General features: G+C 33.1%; 2 protein-coding genes across 2 annotated transcripts; one reads left to right on the forward strand and one right to left on the reverse strand.

Annotated features, from left to right (window-relative positions):
* Positions 1-1,331: 1,331 nt before the first annotated feature.
* Positions 1,332-6,351, forward strand: LOC114241740 (protein FAM50 homolog). Its single transcript, XM_028172676.2, has 6 exons — positions 1,332-1,872; positions 2,297-2,398; positions 3,894-4,098; positions 5,249-5,403; positions 5,767-5,879; positions 6,250-6,351. The coding sequence occupies exons 1-6, from the start codon at positions 1,528-1,530 to the stop codon at positions 6,347-6,349; spliced, it is 1,020 nt and encodes a 339-aa protein (XP_028028477.1). The 5' UTR covers positions 1,332-1,527; the 3' UTR covers positions 6,350-6,351.
* Positions 6,352-8,212: 1,861 nt separating this feature from the next.
* On the reverse strand, positions 8,213-14,775 carry Dhdds (Dehydrodolichyl diphosphate synthase subunit). Its single transcript, XM_028172790.2, has 5 exons — positions 14,403-14,775; positions 14,127-14,260; positions 11,433-11,581; positions 9,609-9,784; positions 8,213-8,827 (listed from the first exon to the last, which is right to left on the reverse strand). The coding sequence occupies exons 1-5, from the start codon at positions 14,592-14,594 to the stop codon at positions 8,624-8,626; spliced, it is 855 nt and encodes a 284-aa protein (XP_028028591.2). The 5' UTR covers positions 14,595-14,775; the 3' UTR covers positions 8,213-8,623.
* Between the last annotated feature and the right edge of the window lie 1,533 nt (positions 14,776-16,308).

Consider the following 16,308-nt stretch of genomic DNA (forward strand, 5'->3'; position numbering starts at 1 on the left):
TTAGTATGAATTATATTAAATAATAATTTTGTCATTTATATTACTAAATAACAGATATAGACCAGGGTCGATAGTTTTTAAAACCAAAAAAAAGTAGTAGGATGAAACCCATTAGAAAAGGAGGGGAATATTATAAAACTATATTATATAATAATATATTATTATTAAAATATATTATAAAATAACGGTTTTTCTCGATTTCCGGCAAAACTAAAAGTCCTATGGAATAAAGTCAAATGGCGAAGTTGTAGGTAATAAAAATATCTAAAACTTTTGTATTTACACTTTTTTCATATAACCTCAAAATTTATGTGAAAAGTTCAAAAAACCAAGTTTTTGGTTTTTTATTTTTATCTTTTTCAAAAAAAAAACTTTTTTTAACGAAATTTGGTAAAAACTTACTTTTTATGTCCGAAATACAGTGTAACTTATTTGATTAGAAAGATTTATTTTTTCACCTTATTTTGAATTAATATCGTAAAAGCACTCTAATTTTCAATCGAAAATTCACCCGTAAAAATATCAGCTTTTTTCAAAAAGTTGGTATGTTTTCCATTCGTTAAAATCTCTACTTTCCGATGGTGAAAAAAAAATATATGTTACTGTAGTAAATCTTCTCAGAAAATGCAAATAATCGAACAAAAACTCGAATTCGATTATTTTTATTATTATTATATACAATTTTTAATTTTAAAATTTACTCTTCAATTACTCGGAAAATGTAAGATTACATGTTACATTGATAAAAAAAAATTGCAAATCAAAATATACTATAATTAACAAACAAATAAGTTAATAAAACTAATATTTAATAAGACATCTACAATATTTGGAGAAAGTTGTCGAATCTTCTTTAAATTATATGCGTAGATGCCTTGTTGCAACTTGAATAATAAAACTACTACTACTCGTTTTATTTTGTCTATTTTGTGTTTCTTTGGGATTCAATGTGTAATAACGGTGGTTTATTGACTGTTTAGTATCTGTGAAAGTGCACAAATGTGAGAAAATGAAACAAAGCCACAGAACGTAACTTGTCGGGATCCTCCGAAAAGTCCACTGAAAAAATTTAGTAAATGACCACCATTTTACTGAGATTTTATTTCATCCCATGACATTTCATCTCATTTTATATGATTTAATTTCAATTCATTTCAGTTCATTTCATTTTATTTCATGCCATGTTTCATGTTAATCAACTTAATTTCATTTATTAAAATCATTTTTCATATAAAAAAATATAAAAAATTAGGTTGTATCGTATGATACGTTTGCCTTTCCAATTGGAAAATAAAACTACGACCACTACTACTGTCAATTGTCAATAAATACAAATTATCAGTGGTGTATGGTGGTGTACCGTATGTGTGATGTGATAAGTGTTAAGTCAAAAATATTTTACACAAGTGCATTTTTGATAAGGTTTGGAGAAAAAATCTAACACGCGTTAAACTAAAGAATTTAAAGAATACCTTACTACTAACTACTATACTACTAATACCTGTGAAAAATCTAATCAAGAGAACCATGGCGCATTATAAAGGAGCTGCCTCTGAAGCTGGCAGAGCCATGCATCTGATGAAAAAAAGAGAAAAAGCACAGCAAGAAATAGAATTACGCAAAAAGAAGATAGAAGAAGATCTCAAAATCGACAATATTGAGAACAAGTTTGCCACACACTATGACGCCGTTGAGCAGCAGCTAAAAAGTTCAACTATTGGTCTTGTTACTCTTGATGAAATGAAAGCAAAACAAGAACATATAGTTAGGGAAAGAGAAAAAAAATTGGCCCAAAAAAAGGCTGAGAAAGAGAAGGAAAGACAAAAGGAAATTGAAGCAAAACAGGCTCAAAAGAATAAACAAAAGAGGCAGGTATGCTGCACTAAATTACATATTCATGTTCTTATCATTTTGTAAAACAAATACAATGTTTTAAGTATACCTAATTACAGTGAAATATGGCTGTTAAAATTTTAATTACTACTTAATAATAGTAAAAGACAAAGTTACTGAAAATTGCCTAAATTACCTAACATTTGAATTAAATGAGAATTAAAATTCAACATATTTGTAATTCAATATATTTAAGACTTCAAAATCATGCTTTAAAGGGAGTGGTGATATTCAATCACCACTTACCAAATCATGTAGGCTATCAAAATGTGGAGTACACTTATAGATATAAACTCTCTGAAAAAATGGTTAATTTGAAAATAGTTATTTATGCTGCACAACATAATATTTGCAATTACTATAAATTATTTAAAAAAATAATTGGCCATCCTTTTGTTTTAAGATTCAAGCACTCTCATTTAATATGAATGAGGAAGAAGAAGAGGATGATGCAGAAACTGAAGAAGAGAAACCAGAAAAGAGTTGGAAAGAAAAAGAGGAGCCAGTATGTATACTATACTATTATTGCAAGAAATGTCTTCTTCATTAATCCATAGTTCTTAACCAAAGATGTGCTTCATAATCTATATATTAATACGTGAAGCAAAAACTTTGTATCCCTTTTTAAGAAAATTGCGCGGACGGAGGAGTATGAAATTTTCCACACTTATAGAGAATATAGAGAAGAAGTGCACAATGCTAATATTTTTTTTAAATAATGCATAAAAGATACAATAAAACAATAAAGAAAACATTACACACACTACATACCATGTACACATGACGCAGACACGCATGCATACTATTTATTGTCAAACTTTGGTTCTTGACGTCTGTTGTCAAATTGAGAATAGATTAAATATTGTTTGTCTTTATTTTTTATAATGTAATCTTGGCGAAATTTGTGATTATAGAAGTATAAAGTACAATCATAATAGTGTACAAACTTACAATTCCAATTAATTATAGTTGAATTTCGACTACTGCGGGACCTCTAGTTATTGATAAATTGAACTCATTAAATATAACACAATATGATGTTGATTTATGTTATTAATAGTTGACTAAATTAATTTACTTAACATGTTAACATTTGAAGTAGTTGTGGTATAAAGAATAAGACTTCCGGTGCATTTGTATCTTGCGATGCAGTGATGTTTGAATCACACTGGCAGGTACCAATTTTTATGATTAATTTTTAATGATGTACTTAACAAATGTTCATAACGTAACATACATAGGAATAACATCATGTAATAAAAATGAAAGCCGCAAAATTATAATTTGCGTAATTACTGGTGGTAGGACGTTTCATGAGTCTGCACAGGTAGATACCACCGCTGTGTTTATTTTTGTTGTGAAGCTGTAATGCGTTTCGGTTTGAAGGGTTAAGTAGTCATTGCAACTGTACTAAGACCTTAGAATTCATATCTTATGGTGGGTGGTGGCATTTATGTTGTAGATGTCTATAGGCTCCAGTAACCATTTGACACCCAATGGGCTATGATCTCATCCACACACCTAAGCAATAAATAAAAATAATATATTATATATATAGGTTTAATATATTATATAGGTTTCAACTTACTTTTGCTAAACACTTTTGCAAACTCCTGTGTACATTTGCTTCCTTCTCATTTTGACCATTGTAATTCTACTAATATCTTCCCTAATTCCTTTCTGTATTACCTAATGGTGTCAAAACATTATTGTGCACATATTATTGATACCATAATCATAACTAAAACAACAACTAATCAATGATGCATTCTATTGTAAAGGCACTATTGGTATATTTAATGTAATACTTTAATCTCAAATATTAGGAGAAAACTATTTACATTCTTTGTATCCACTTAACACCAGGAAGGCCACAAGCCGTCTAGTCATTAAATTACACTAAAAAAAATGTTTTAGTCAAATAATTAAACAATTTTGCACTTAATATTTGCAGAAATTAAAAAAAATTACCAAATATTATATTTTTTCTAATTCAACAGATACTAAAAAAGATAAAAAAGAACCCTGATGTGGATACATCGTTTCTACCAGACAGAGAAAGAGAAGAAGCGGATTTGAAATTAAGGGAAGAACTCAGATTGGAATGGGTAATGACACAGGCCAGTCTCAAAGATGAACCAATCACAGTTACATTCAGCTATTGGGATGGATCTGGCCATAGAAGAAATGTTACACTTAAAAAAGGTAAAATGTCATATTGAAAGTAGCAACTATGCCGGTATTGAAATCCTGTAGGCAAATAGTTTTTTTTGTAATGAAATATCTTCTTAACACATGTTCACAAATGAAAATCGATTATGTAAAAAAATAAATATTTGTATCTACACAGCATTAAGTTAAGCCATAAAACATTTAACTGTCTAATTTATTGCAGCTTTGAAATCAATGAAAAACTTATTTTCTGTATATTTTCTCGAAACTTTATCAGATAATAATAACTGTTATTCAGTGGTTTATGTATGTTTCTGTTGGTATTGTAAGCCATTATAACAAGATAGTTTTATCATGTTACACAAAACACTAGTCTATAGTAGTGTACCTAATACACTGTTGACATACACATAAAGCTTTTTTTCTCTTACTCAGTTTTATAAAAAATAATGGAGTGGAAAAATAAAATAATGGATATATATTACTATGTCCACTGTAAAAGGGTAATACCATCTGACTGGTTTGTAATTACATAAACCTTATAACCTTATCTATTCACAGCGGTGACCCTCATTTTATTTATCTATAAATCTATGGTAGCCACTTAGGGGGCGTCCATAAATTACGTGAGGTGTTTTTGAAATTTTCTGCCCCTCCCTCCCCCATCTCCCAATCTCACGTGAGTTTTTTTAAAATGTGAGTTTCTTGCGTAAACGCCTTGGATTGTAAAAAGAAAAAAACAAATTTGTTTCGTGCTTTTATTTACGACTAGTTATGACTAGTAATCAATGTTGCTCAAGATTAAATCTTAAGCATGTACAATCTGGATTAAATAGACCAAAATAGTATAATTATTTTTTTTGTTTCAATCAGAAAAAAAATTGCGTGATATTTGCCGAGACCCCCCCTCTCTCCAATGTTAGATTAAATGAGATTTGACTCGACCCCCTCCCCCCCTTAAACACCTCACGTAATTTATGGACGCCCCCTTAGATCATATTTGCAGTTAGTGCCCATCTATGAAAACATTTCAAAAACAATCTATAAAAGCAGATTAGCATAATATGTTTCCAATAAAAGACCTGAAAATACCTAGAGAAACAACATTCCATGATCCCTAATAATTGTGAAGTTTTCTATAATATAATGTACAAAACGAACTTGTCATCACATTTATTTTTAGGTAATTCCATATACCAATTCCTACAACGGTGCTTAGACGCTCTGAGGCCAGAGTTTAGTGAATTGAAGACAATCTCTGCTGATCAACTAATGTATGTGAAGGAAGATCTTATATTACCACATCACTACACATTCTACGACTTCATTGTTACAAAGGTAAAACAAATTTTGAGAGATTACTTACTATTAATTATATTATGTAAAAGGCTGTTTCCCAACTAAAATATTATATGGATAGTGAATTGTGAATTAAAATTAGTTGGTGTTTGTTTAGGCTAGCAAACTTTTATTTCAAACTTAGCATAAAATATCCATTGTTTCATTCAATTGAGGATCTTTTGGCTCAAGCTTGGTGATAGCAACAGTTTAAAGCATTACCCTGAAAATAGAAATGAATTGTCAATTGAAAGTTTATGTGCTAAGAGCAAAAACACCATGAACTCAGTGTCCGAGTAGTTTAGATACACAATTTAGATTTCCAACTCCCTGTGAATACTCCCTGTATTTTCGGTTTTTCAGGCTAGAGGTAAAAGTGGTCCACTGTTCCAATTTGATGCATCAGATGATGTGAGACTTGTCAATGATGCCACCCAAGAGAAGCAAGACTCGCATGCCGGAAAAGTTTTACTAAGGTTTGTAATACATAATTTTTTTTTTCCTTAACTAATCGTTGATAGCTTAAGGGGCTAGTCGAAATAAGCTAGGACTGGTAGGTGAGCTCACGAGCTCAACCTGAGAGAATTGCTAACACTCGCCCTAGCAAGAGCAGTGCTGAATCTACAACCGGATCGGAATCGCGACTCATTGAGAAGATCCAGAGGTTGTGTCTATGGGAAAGACGTGAAAATATTCTCATCAATTTCTGTCAGTCCTAATGGTAAATAATTCAAAATTAATGGAGGAGATTATTGTTTTTTGTATATATGATCAACTATTAAGATTTCACACCTTAATTTAAATTTTTTTGGAGTGATTTCTATAACATTTCATATTAATTTTCAGATCTTGGTACGAGAGAAATAAGCACATTTTTCCAGCATCGAGATGGGAGCCATATGACCCAACAAAAACTTATTCGAAATATACTATTAAAGGAAAATAATCAAGTGTTTGAATCATTATTAATAGGGATTAATGATTGAAAAATCTAGATCTATCTAAATCTAAATCTATCTAGAAAATAAATGTTTCTTAACATTGGGTTTAAAAAAATAATTAAGATAATAAAATAATAATAATAAGCGTTTGAAGTCGTCGTGGCCTAAAGGATAAGCCGTTCGGTGCATTCGTGTTGAGCGATGCAACGGTGTTCGACTCCCAGGCGGGTACCAATTTTTCTAACGAAATACGTATTGGACAAATGTTCACGATTGACTTCCACCGTGAAGAACATCGTGTATTAAAAATCAAACCCACAAAATTATAATTTGCGTAATTACTGGTGGTAGGACCTCTTGTGAGTCCACGCGGGTAGGTACCACCGCCCTGCCTATATCTGTTGTGAAGCAGTAATGCGTTTCGGTTTGAAGGGTGGGTGGGGTAGCCGTTGTAACTATACTGAGATCTTAGAACTTATATCTCAAGGTGGGTGGCGCATTTACGTTATATACGTCTATGGGCTACAGTAACCACTTAACACCAGATGGGTTGTGAGATCGTCCACCCATATAAGCAATTTAAAAAAAAAAAAAACTGTTAAACGCTGCACTCGACGATGTAGTGTGCAATTCTTCGTATCCCAAATCTTTCTCTCATCTCAAAGCAAAATATCGCTGGCTCGAACGGCTCGTCTCTCAAAACACTCGTATATCGAGGTACCACTGTATTCGGCTTTGGATTAAACATAAATCTACGGCTTTTTCCGAGCGCTATGATATATCTTTCTTCGAACGAAGTTTACGGAGCGCACTCAGTGGTGGGACAGTGGCTTGTCTCTGCCCCTGGCAGGGTCTTTAAGTGGCGGCAACTGCTCACCATCAAGTGGGCCATATGCTCGTTGGCTTACACAAGGGCAAAAAAAACTTGTTCACGAATAGCCTCGCATGACGCAGGAATGACTTCAGGAAACCAAACCTGCAAATATTGTTTTACTGACGTAGGTAATCAATGTCTGTACGGCTAGGCTCTACCCTCTTGTATTTCTATCAGGAAGTATTTAGCCTAAAATTCTATCCTGATGATTTGGATCACAGTACTTCATAGAATTACAACAGGATTTTATCTACCGAATCGTTCCAACATCTCATAAATGCTAAAGTATGTGTTACACATAAAATTGAGGCCTATAAAATCAAAGGCAGCTAAATCCAAGTCTGTCAAATATTCAGGTAAACTACAAAAATCGGCCCTAAACACGTCATTACGAATCCTCTCGATCCATCGAAGTACTGCTCTTGCTAGGGCCAGTGTTAGCAACACTCTCGGCTTGAGAAGCTGAAATAACTTGTTCGGATAGCTACGATATTCTTTATTTTAAAGCAGATTTATAAAGAATGACAATATTACTAAAAATCTGAATTTTAAATGATAAAACTTCGTTTATTAGTACTTAGTACAGAGTAAAAATAAGATTTTTGAACTGAATTTGTTAGAGATTTATCTGCATTTGTTATAACATGAAAACACTAAAGCGTGTCCAACTAACTAAACAAGATAGCGCCGTTGTTAGTTAATCCATTTCACGACATTAAGGCGTTTAGCTGCCTTTGATTTTATAGGCCTCAATTGTAGTAATTATTTTATGCATATTTGGTAACATCCAAAAAAATACTGAAATCGGTCGATATCACATCGCAATAAAATTTCCAGACTTGTAACCGGTCACAAATAATCGATATTGTAAAACTGAATTGTTAAATTATTTATATATGAAAAAAACTACTGTACAAGCTTATGTGTGTTTAAAAACATTTCAATAAATATAAAAATTTGTAATGTATAACTGAAATGTAGCAATAAAACTGTCTTTTTCACAACCACATAAATGCGATATTTTATTATATTTATTATGCTAATTAAAACCAAACCTAAATCTTAGGAATAAAAACAAAATACAAAAAGCAAGTAACTATAAATTAACTGTTTGATAATAATTTATTTATATTAGGTATATATTTATTCATAATATACATAGTCTCTTAATTTTGTTTGTTTGACAATGTAATAGAATATAAAAAACAAAATTATTTCGGCCCACATTGGGTTTAACTGATATACAACAATATATAGAAGTAAAGCTAACCTTTTTAGAAAAATACACCATACTATCATTAAGATGCAAAGTAGCATTAATCACTATGTGATTAACGCCTATTGTATTTACGTTAAATAGTTGAAGCGTTCTGTTTGATATACTTCATAGTATTAATACGGAACATCAACTAATATATTTTGTTAGTTCTTGAGCTCTTCTTTGCTCTAAATATTTCAAAAATTCCTCCTTTTCGTGCGCCGTTTCATTAATGTCTTCCGCTTTTAATGGAGGTGCATTTCTCTGAAAATGTATAATGGCCGCCAATAGATTCCAAATCGTGAATTCTGGCCACAATACATCCGTGAAATAGAGAACGGTATTCGAAATCTAAAAAAAAGAACAATATTAAAAAATCCACTTCATGCGAATTAAATGATTTTTATCTTATAAAAATGTTGAAATTTTTGGGAGATACAGTCTACTCCTTATTTCTATCAACCCGCCACCAGGGCAGTCACCCACAGTGAATTTCTAAGGAATCCAACATATACTCTATAGCCTTCTAGAGTTACCCCTATATTTCTGCAGTGCTATGATATCTCCTTCAAAGTAAGTTTGAAAAGGAACCCTGATTTTGCTAATATTTATCATTAGTTATTAATTATGTTATCAATATTTATCATCATTACTTGTTATTGGTCCACACGCACAGTGGACTTTGTTATACACTCATCTAACATGAACGAGAGTAAAAAAGTTGACTATAATACATGCAATGTACTTAGGTACATAAAATATATTCAGACATAAGGAAAATGTCATGCTGCGAAGTACCTACTAGTGGTTAACTAATGACGACATATTTACATTATACACCTTATTAAATTTATACCTAAATTCGCCATGAGGAAAGGAGTTTTTTTTTTCAACATGACTCCTAGAACTATAAATTTATAATGTAATAAATTTGACTCAGTCTTTTTGTTTTAATAAACATGACATTAGCCAAGTAACGAATTATCAATCATGGTGGTGAAGCATAGTGTGCCCCTGGAAGTTTGTCACACCATTTTGTTGCAAACACAAAATGTGATTGGTTTTATAACGGGGCGGACCATTCACCGTTCATCGAAGGTTGCAGCAAATAAAACTTAAAATAAGTAATGACCTGCCAAAGCATAAAATCGGATAGCCTAACTTCTCCTGATGTTCTAACAAGCAATTCAGGCTCTCCAAGATCCAGTGATTGAGAAATCAGTTCTTCATCTATATTTTCTGGAGAAATTTTATTTTCTTTGACTCCGTCAATTATACGTGAAGCTGCTCTGCTTATTTCATCACGACCTGTAAATAACAATATTGAAGTAAAATTACCAATATTCACCAAATTACAATGAACCATTTTGAAAAAAAAAAGAGTTATATTGATTGGTTTTTGACATTAAGCAATTTGAGTTTTTCTGAAGTTTTGCATGAAATTAATGTTATGACGTTTTCCAAAAACAAGGTCAATCGAGTTATGTGAGAATAACAATATTTTTTGTTACTTTGTTCTGACATTGTAACAGGTTCATGACCCTCGTTATTGCGGTCGGAACTTTAATACATTATAGTTAATAAAATATTACAATTATTTTTTAAAATAAGGAATGGTTATAATAGCCGGCAAACTTCTTGAGCATTTGTTGACGTAGTGGGGGTAAGTTTGCGCATGGTACACTCACGTGCAAAAATATTATTTACTCTGCGTCATAATGCAATTAAATTATTAAAATCAACATATGTATTTATTTATATATTTATTAGAACATCAACAAAAAATATAGATTAATAATTGTAATAATTTAATCTTGGGGTAAAATAGATATTCCTTCTATTAAGTCAAAACTAGAGCTGTTGCCAGGTCTTCGTTCAGTTGAAGCGAAGCTGGTATTTGTAATTTTTTTTTCGTTATCATAATCTTGACCATTATCATCATCACTGTTTTCATCACCCGAGTCGCCATCATCGTGTTAAGTCGACATAGGGCTCATCGGTGTAGTTTACGACTCGGTCGGTTCGATCTTCTTTTTTGTCTATAATTAATTATTTTTTGAAGATATTCGATTCGTAGTAATGGAATGTTACTTTTTTAAATTACCAGTTTCCGATTATTTTCTGTTTTTTTTTTCCATCTGAAGCCTAGCTCTTTCATAATTCGTCGTAAACTTCATTCCGAGCCATTAAAATGTATATCTTCTTTAAAATTTTCGAAGCCTTTTTATTACAGATTGAACGAAACTATCCATTCCGGTAACTTTCTTCTTCCCTGATCTTTTCTTACCCGGAGTCCCAAGCACGATGAGCAAGCCAGAGCCTTTAGCTTCGTTAATAATGCACCTAACAGTACTCACTGATGTTTTTGTTGCTTCCGAAGTCTGTTTTACTTTTTCCATAATATCATTCTTCCCCTGTTTTATAATGAAGCAATATACGTCGTACACAATTTTTCTACCCTTTCTTTTGAATACTCCACCAGTTTGTCGCGGCATAGTGTATTTTTTATAAAAAATCAACAAACACAACAAATAGCAATGGCAACAAAGTCAACAAGCAATTATAATAAAATATAACTTAACGATTAATAACGATAGATTTTTCACTGTACGCAAGCGTACTTTACGCAAGGTTCGACTGATCTACCAATAACGCGCTCGATACGATTTCCCCTGCCGTCGCGCCTCACCCTCACCACCAAAGTGATCTAAAATTCGGTTCTGCGCAGCCAAGGTCATTTGCTCACGATGTTTGCCGGTTACTATAACTTTGTTGAGTAACCATCATTCATTTTCTTTATGTCAATGCAATGTCTTAATTAGTGTGACTTGATTTGCATTTCTAGGTAATAATGTGAAAAACTGCATTATTTATTGTTGTGCATAAACACCTTACAATTATGTATATGTCTAAACTAAAACGGCCATAATTTAACATAATCAAAGTTGAACTTAACCTGTGTAGGCATAAGCAATGTTCAAACAAAGCCTGTTGTTCTCTTTGGTTGCAAGCATGACCTTTGAAACTAATTTTCTCAAGTGCTCCGGTAACAATGAGAGTCGCCCAGCCACATGTACTCGTACACCCCACTCATCAATTTGATCACTTAAAATGAAAAGCAATTGTAAAATGAATTAAAATATATATATATATACACATAATTCTTGCTGATGCAAATCTTGCTGGACGAGCTCACAGCCCACCTGATGTTAAGTAGTTACTGGAGCCCATAGACATCTACAACTTTTAAAATGCTATTTTACGGACAAACTAAATACAGATGGCGACTCAACATTATTAATTGCAAAATTATTTTACAATGATTGTTTGGATGATTCCAAATTTTCCTTTTATAGTTTTACCTGTAGCTTAAAATAACTAACAAAATTAACATCCTTAATCAACATATTATTTTTCTACTTAGCTAGTGCAATAAATACTATCAAATATAAATGCTATCAAATAACACAATTCAAGTTGCGGGTCTTATTACAATGGTATTGTATAATATCATCAGAGTGTGAACATGTATCATCGATTTTCTATTATTGCAGTTTCTTTTTTTCTTCCTACCTATTCTAGTAACTACATGGGTTTATACTAGATTCGCTGAGTGAGTGGTTGAGTTCACGGGGCTCTAACCTTTTTTTTTCGGTACTGGGGCCGAACCTTTTAGAAGGTACCCGGGGTATGTGGGACTTGACGATCTGCAAGGTGTTCGGAGCAGTGTGCGGGCCCAAGGAATTTTAGGGCCCTACCGTACTAAACGACTCCCCTGCACTCTTATACCCGACGTCTGATCTCCGTCCGGGGTCAGAACCCGGTCAGAGTAGGGGGTTCCCGCGGTCAACACTACAACCAGACACGCGGCGCCACCCCGAGGACGCCCGACCGACGGGTCGTCGAGCCGATAGTCGACGACCAACGACGCCTGTCTCCGCGGTACGGAGGCCCTACCAGACCGCCCGGGCGATGTCGCTGGTGTTCCAGGATACTCAGCTGGTCCAGAACCAGCCTGCCGGATCGGAACGTGATACACCGCCGACCGGTTTGCTCTTCCACAGTAGGTTTGAAGTCGTCGTGGCCTTAGGGATAGACGGTGCATTCGTGTTGAGCGATGCACCGGTGTTCAAGTCCCGGGCGGGTACAATTTTTTCTAATGAAATACGTACTCAACAAATGTTCACGATTGACTTCCAGGGTGAAGGAATAACAACGTATAATAAAAATCAAACCCGCAAAATTATAATTTTCTCCTATCCTCTCGGCTCGTTTTTACATCTCATGACCCGCAAGAACAGATCGCGCAAAAACAAAAAAAAAAAACCTCTTAATGCTTAGACCTTAGCTTTTCTGCAGTTAATTTTGGTTTGTTAACAAACAAATTAACCTTAAGAATGATAAAATTGTCAAAATATATTTTTTTGTAAGACCAAAAAAATTTAAGAATTTTCCACCTAGCTGTCTTTGAAGGCCAATTTTAGCCAAAGTAGCCCGTTATGCTTTTTTTTATTGATTATGAAAGCTAAGAGTCTAGCGCTTTTAAAGTTACTTAGAAACTATTTAATCACCTGTTTAGATTTTTAATTTAAAGTTGAAAATGTAAGTCTAATTCACCGACCGTAAATTTTTCTTTTAACCCAAAATCTTTGCAACTTCCATAAAAGTTACGAAGCTGATTATTTTATGTGTAAAAGAACAACTTGTAGAGAATTAGTTGCAAAAAAAAAGTCTCGAAAAGTCTCCTAATTTTTTTTTAAGTGGGCCATGTCGAAAATTCTCGATAAACTAGAAAAAAATTCATAACTCGAAAACTATCAAAAATCGCGGAACATACATGGGGGTGATTCGGATACCTCATAACACGAGGGACCTAAATTTTTTTTGGACAACAATGTTCCGGCCACTCTGTATATTATAACTATATCTATACATATATCTCAAGGTGGGTGGCGCATTTACGTCGTAGATGTTTATGGGCTCCAGTAACCACTTAACACCAGGTGGGCCCGGGCCACGACCATAATATAGTCCGCGTAGCAAACTACCCACAGACTCGGGAGAGGAGTACGAAGGGCGCCCCGCAGGACCCAGTCGTAGTCGATGTTCCACAAGAGAGGGCCAAGGACCGACCCCTGTGGAACATCGCGCTCGGCACCATCAAAGCAAAGCACCATCCCACCGTACCCGGTGCACACGACTCACAAATACACATTAGGCTACCACAACTTCAATAAAAGTACACTGAGTGTCTTACTGATAAAACCAATGGCATCTACATAGTTGACACTATCTTATGTAAAAATCGTTATCTAAAGCGCAAATAACAATTTGATCTTCATCTAATGGAAATACATAAATATTTTGAAACAACATATAATTTCATTAGTTTTTTACCAAAAGCTGTTGAAGATTTTGACTCAATTGGATAAATTAAACATAATCAGACAGAACGAGTAGAACCAAGAAATATTTGATTTAAATTAAAAATACCACTCATTGTTCAAACTATACGATTTGATCTCATTACATTTCAATATAATAATGGAACCTACTATCCTTCATTGACCAGCAGAGAATGCTTTCCTTAGACGTGAAGTCCACCACTGTACCCTTGATGATGTATGAATAAATTAATATTTATATTTACATTTCATCCAAGAGATTTTGGAATTTTTCTCGAGCCAATTCCATAAGTGCATCAACTTCTTCTTTGCTTCTCTTAAAGTTTTCTATGCTGAATGCATAAACAGTTACCTCAGGTATTCCTAAATCAAGGCACCACTGAAAACAGAATGTGTGAACTAATTTAAATTTATCAAACCTTTTAGTATTCTAAAATAATCTTGAGTAATATTCTATTTTATAAAAAAAAAATTAACTTAGACTAACTAAGCAATTAAAGAAATTAAATATTTTTTTGCACCTTTAAGGTTTCAGAAAGCTTGTCAAAACCTTTATGATGACCAGTACTCTTGTCGACACTATTTTTTTTCGCGTAACGTCTGTTTCCATCCATTATGAATGCTATGTGTTGGGGTACTCGGCCGGTCTTTATTACTTTGATACAAAATAGTTGGAAAAATGATACACAGTTTTCTTTTATCCACAAAGACATCGTTAAAGAATTCACCAAAGCGAATATCGGTGTACATAAACGTAAAAATAATACGGTACGCGAAAACCACAACTTTAGCTTAGTATACAATATACAAATATACAATGTAGCTTAGAAATACAGAGTTAATTAGAGATAATTTACACTTTAATCTAAAGTAACGTCAACCATCCACCAAACCATAGCTTATAAACTTGACATATTAAGTGTATACCGGTAAAATGGGGCGATTAGGGACAAATTCCAACTTTATGACCAATTTTATGGTAGTTGTTGATGTATATAATGCTATATCAGGATCAAAATGATTGAGTCTTGGGGGCATCTTTATTGTCCAATTTAAAACTATGCAACTAGCATTCCAGTATAAGCAAAAATAGGTGTAATCCCTATTTACCCGAAAATTGCGGTTAATTGGGACGAAATGAGAAATTTGCTAGGGTGGGCACTACTTGGTTTTAATTTATTTATTTATTTAGTTTCACCAACAAAGTGATCATCAATAAAAAAACATTGAAAAACTGACACTGAACAAATATTAAATATTTAATTATGTATTACTTAGACATTTTTGTCCACCTTGAGATTGTTCTTATTACATGTCTGTGCAAAATTGACTTACTTATATTAAATTGCTTAGCTATTTCAACTAAAGACTTATTCCCAATTTCATAGACTTTTATTTCTGTTTTTAATATTAAGGGATCATATCTCTTATAAGGTTTTGCACTCTTTGATACGTACACGCGAGGCATATCTAAAAAAAGAAAACAATACGTAACTGATAATATAAATATTTACCAAACAATAAAATAACACATTGATAATTTTGAATAAAAGTTCAGACAAAAACATCATGAATAAACCAGATTTTTACCAACAAATTTAAAAAATATTGTTATAACTACATAGACAACCCTAGAAACCTGTACCTATTTAAACTTAAGTCGTTTCCATTTCACGTATTCTCATCCCAATTGACCCCTTTTTCGTTGTTATTTGTACCTAAGACGTCCCCAATATCCCCAAAAACAACAGATTTTTACATGTATTTTTATTTTATCAAATACATTAAAACCAATAAGAACTGAGACTTACCTTTAATATTCAAGTGGTTCAAATACTAAATAACGTTTATAAATCACAGTCGTCTTCTATTATTATCAAATAAATAAAAGAGAGCAAAGTTTCTAGCACTAAAATAATTACCACCACTGAAAGTTAATTTGAAACGCGATTTTTTATAAGTTAGCAGCTATTATCATGCATATTCAGAGTTTTTTGTTAACTTTCAACATTCTACTATTAAACTACAAAAAATGAAAGATTTTACAACGAATTTATAACTAATATTGAGTGTCGAAAGATTTTCCCGGTTTTATCCCGATTCGCCTCTCAATCCCTAATCGCCCCATTTTAGGTAATGTATGTATAAGCGTATAATCTATGCACCTGCTAAAGTGTTCTATACACGTTCCATCTTGCTGTACGTCTCGCCAAGGCCATGCACGATCCACGATGCAAAAGTACCATGAATAGGCTTAACGTACGTCGATAATTAATATTAATTGTTTGCTGGATTTGCACGATCAATTTTGCATCCAGCGAGCGCCCCCACCACTGCGAACGTCGTGCAGAGAGACAGTGAATAACGTGAACATACATCAGAGCGGTCCTGCGTCGTGCGTGCTTGATCGTGTATAGACTTGTTTTA

The sequence above is a fragment of the Bombyx mandarina genome, chromosome 13, assembly GCF_030267445.1.
Source record: "Bombyx mandarina strain Sakado chromosome 13, ASM3026744v2".
NCBI lineage: Eukaryota > Metazoa > Arthropoda > Insecta > Lepidoptera > Bombycidae > Bombyx > Bombyx mandarina.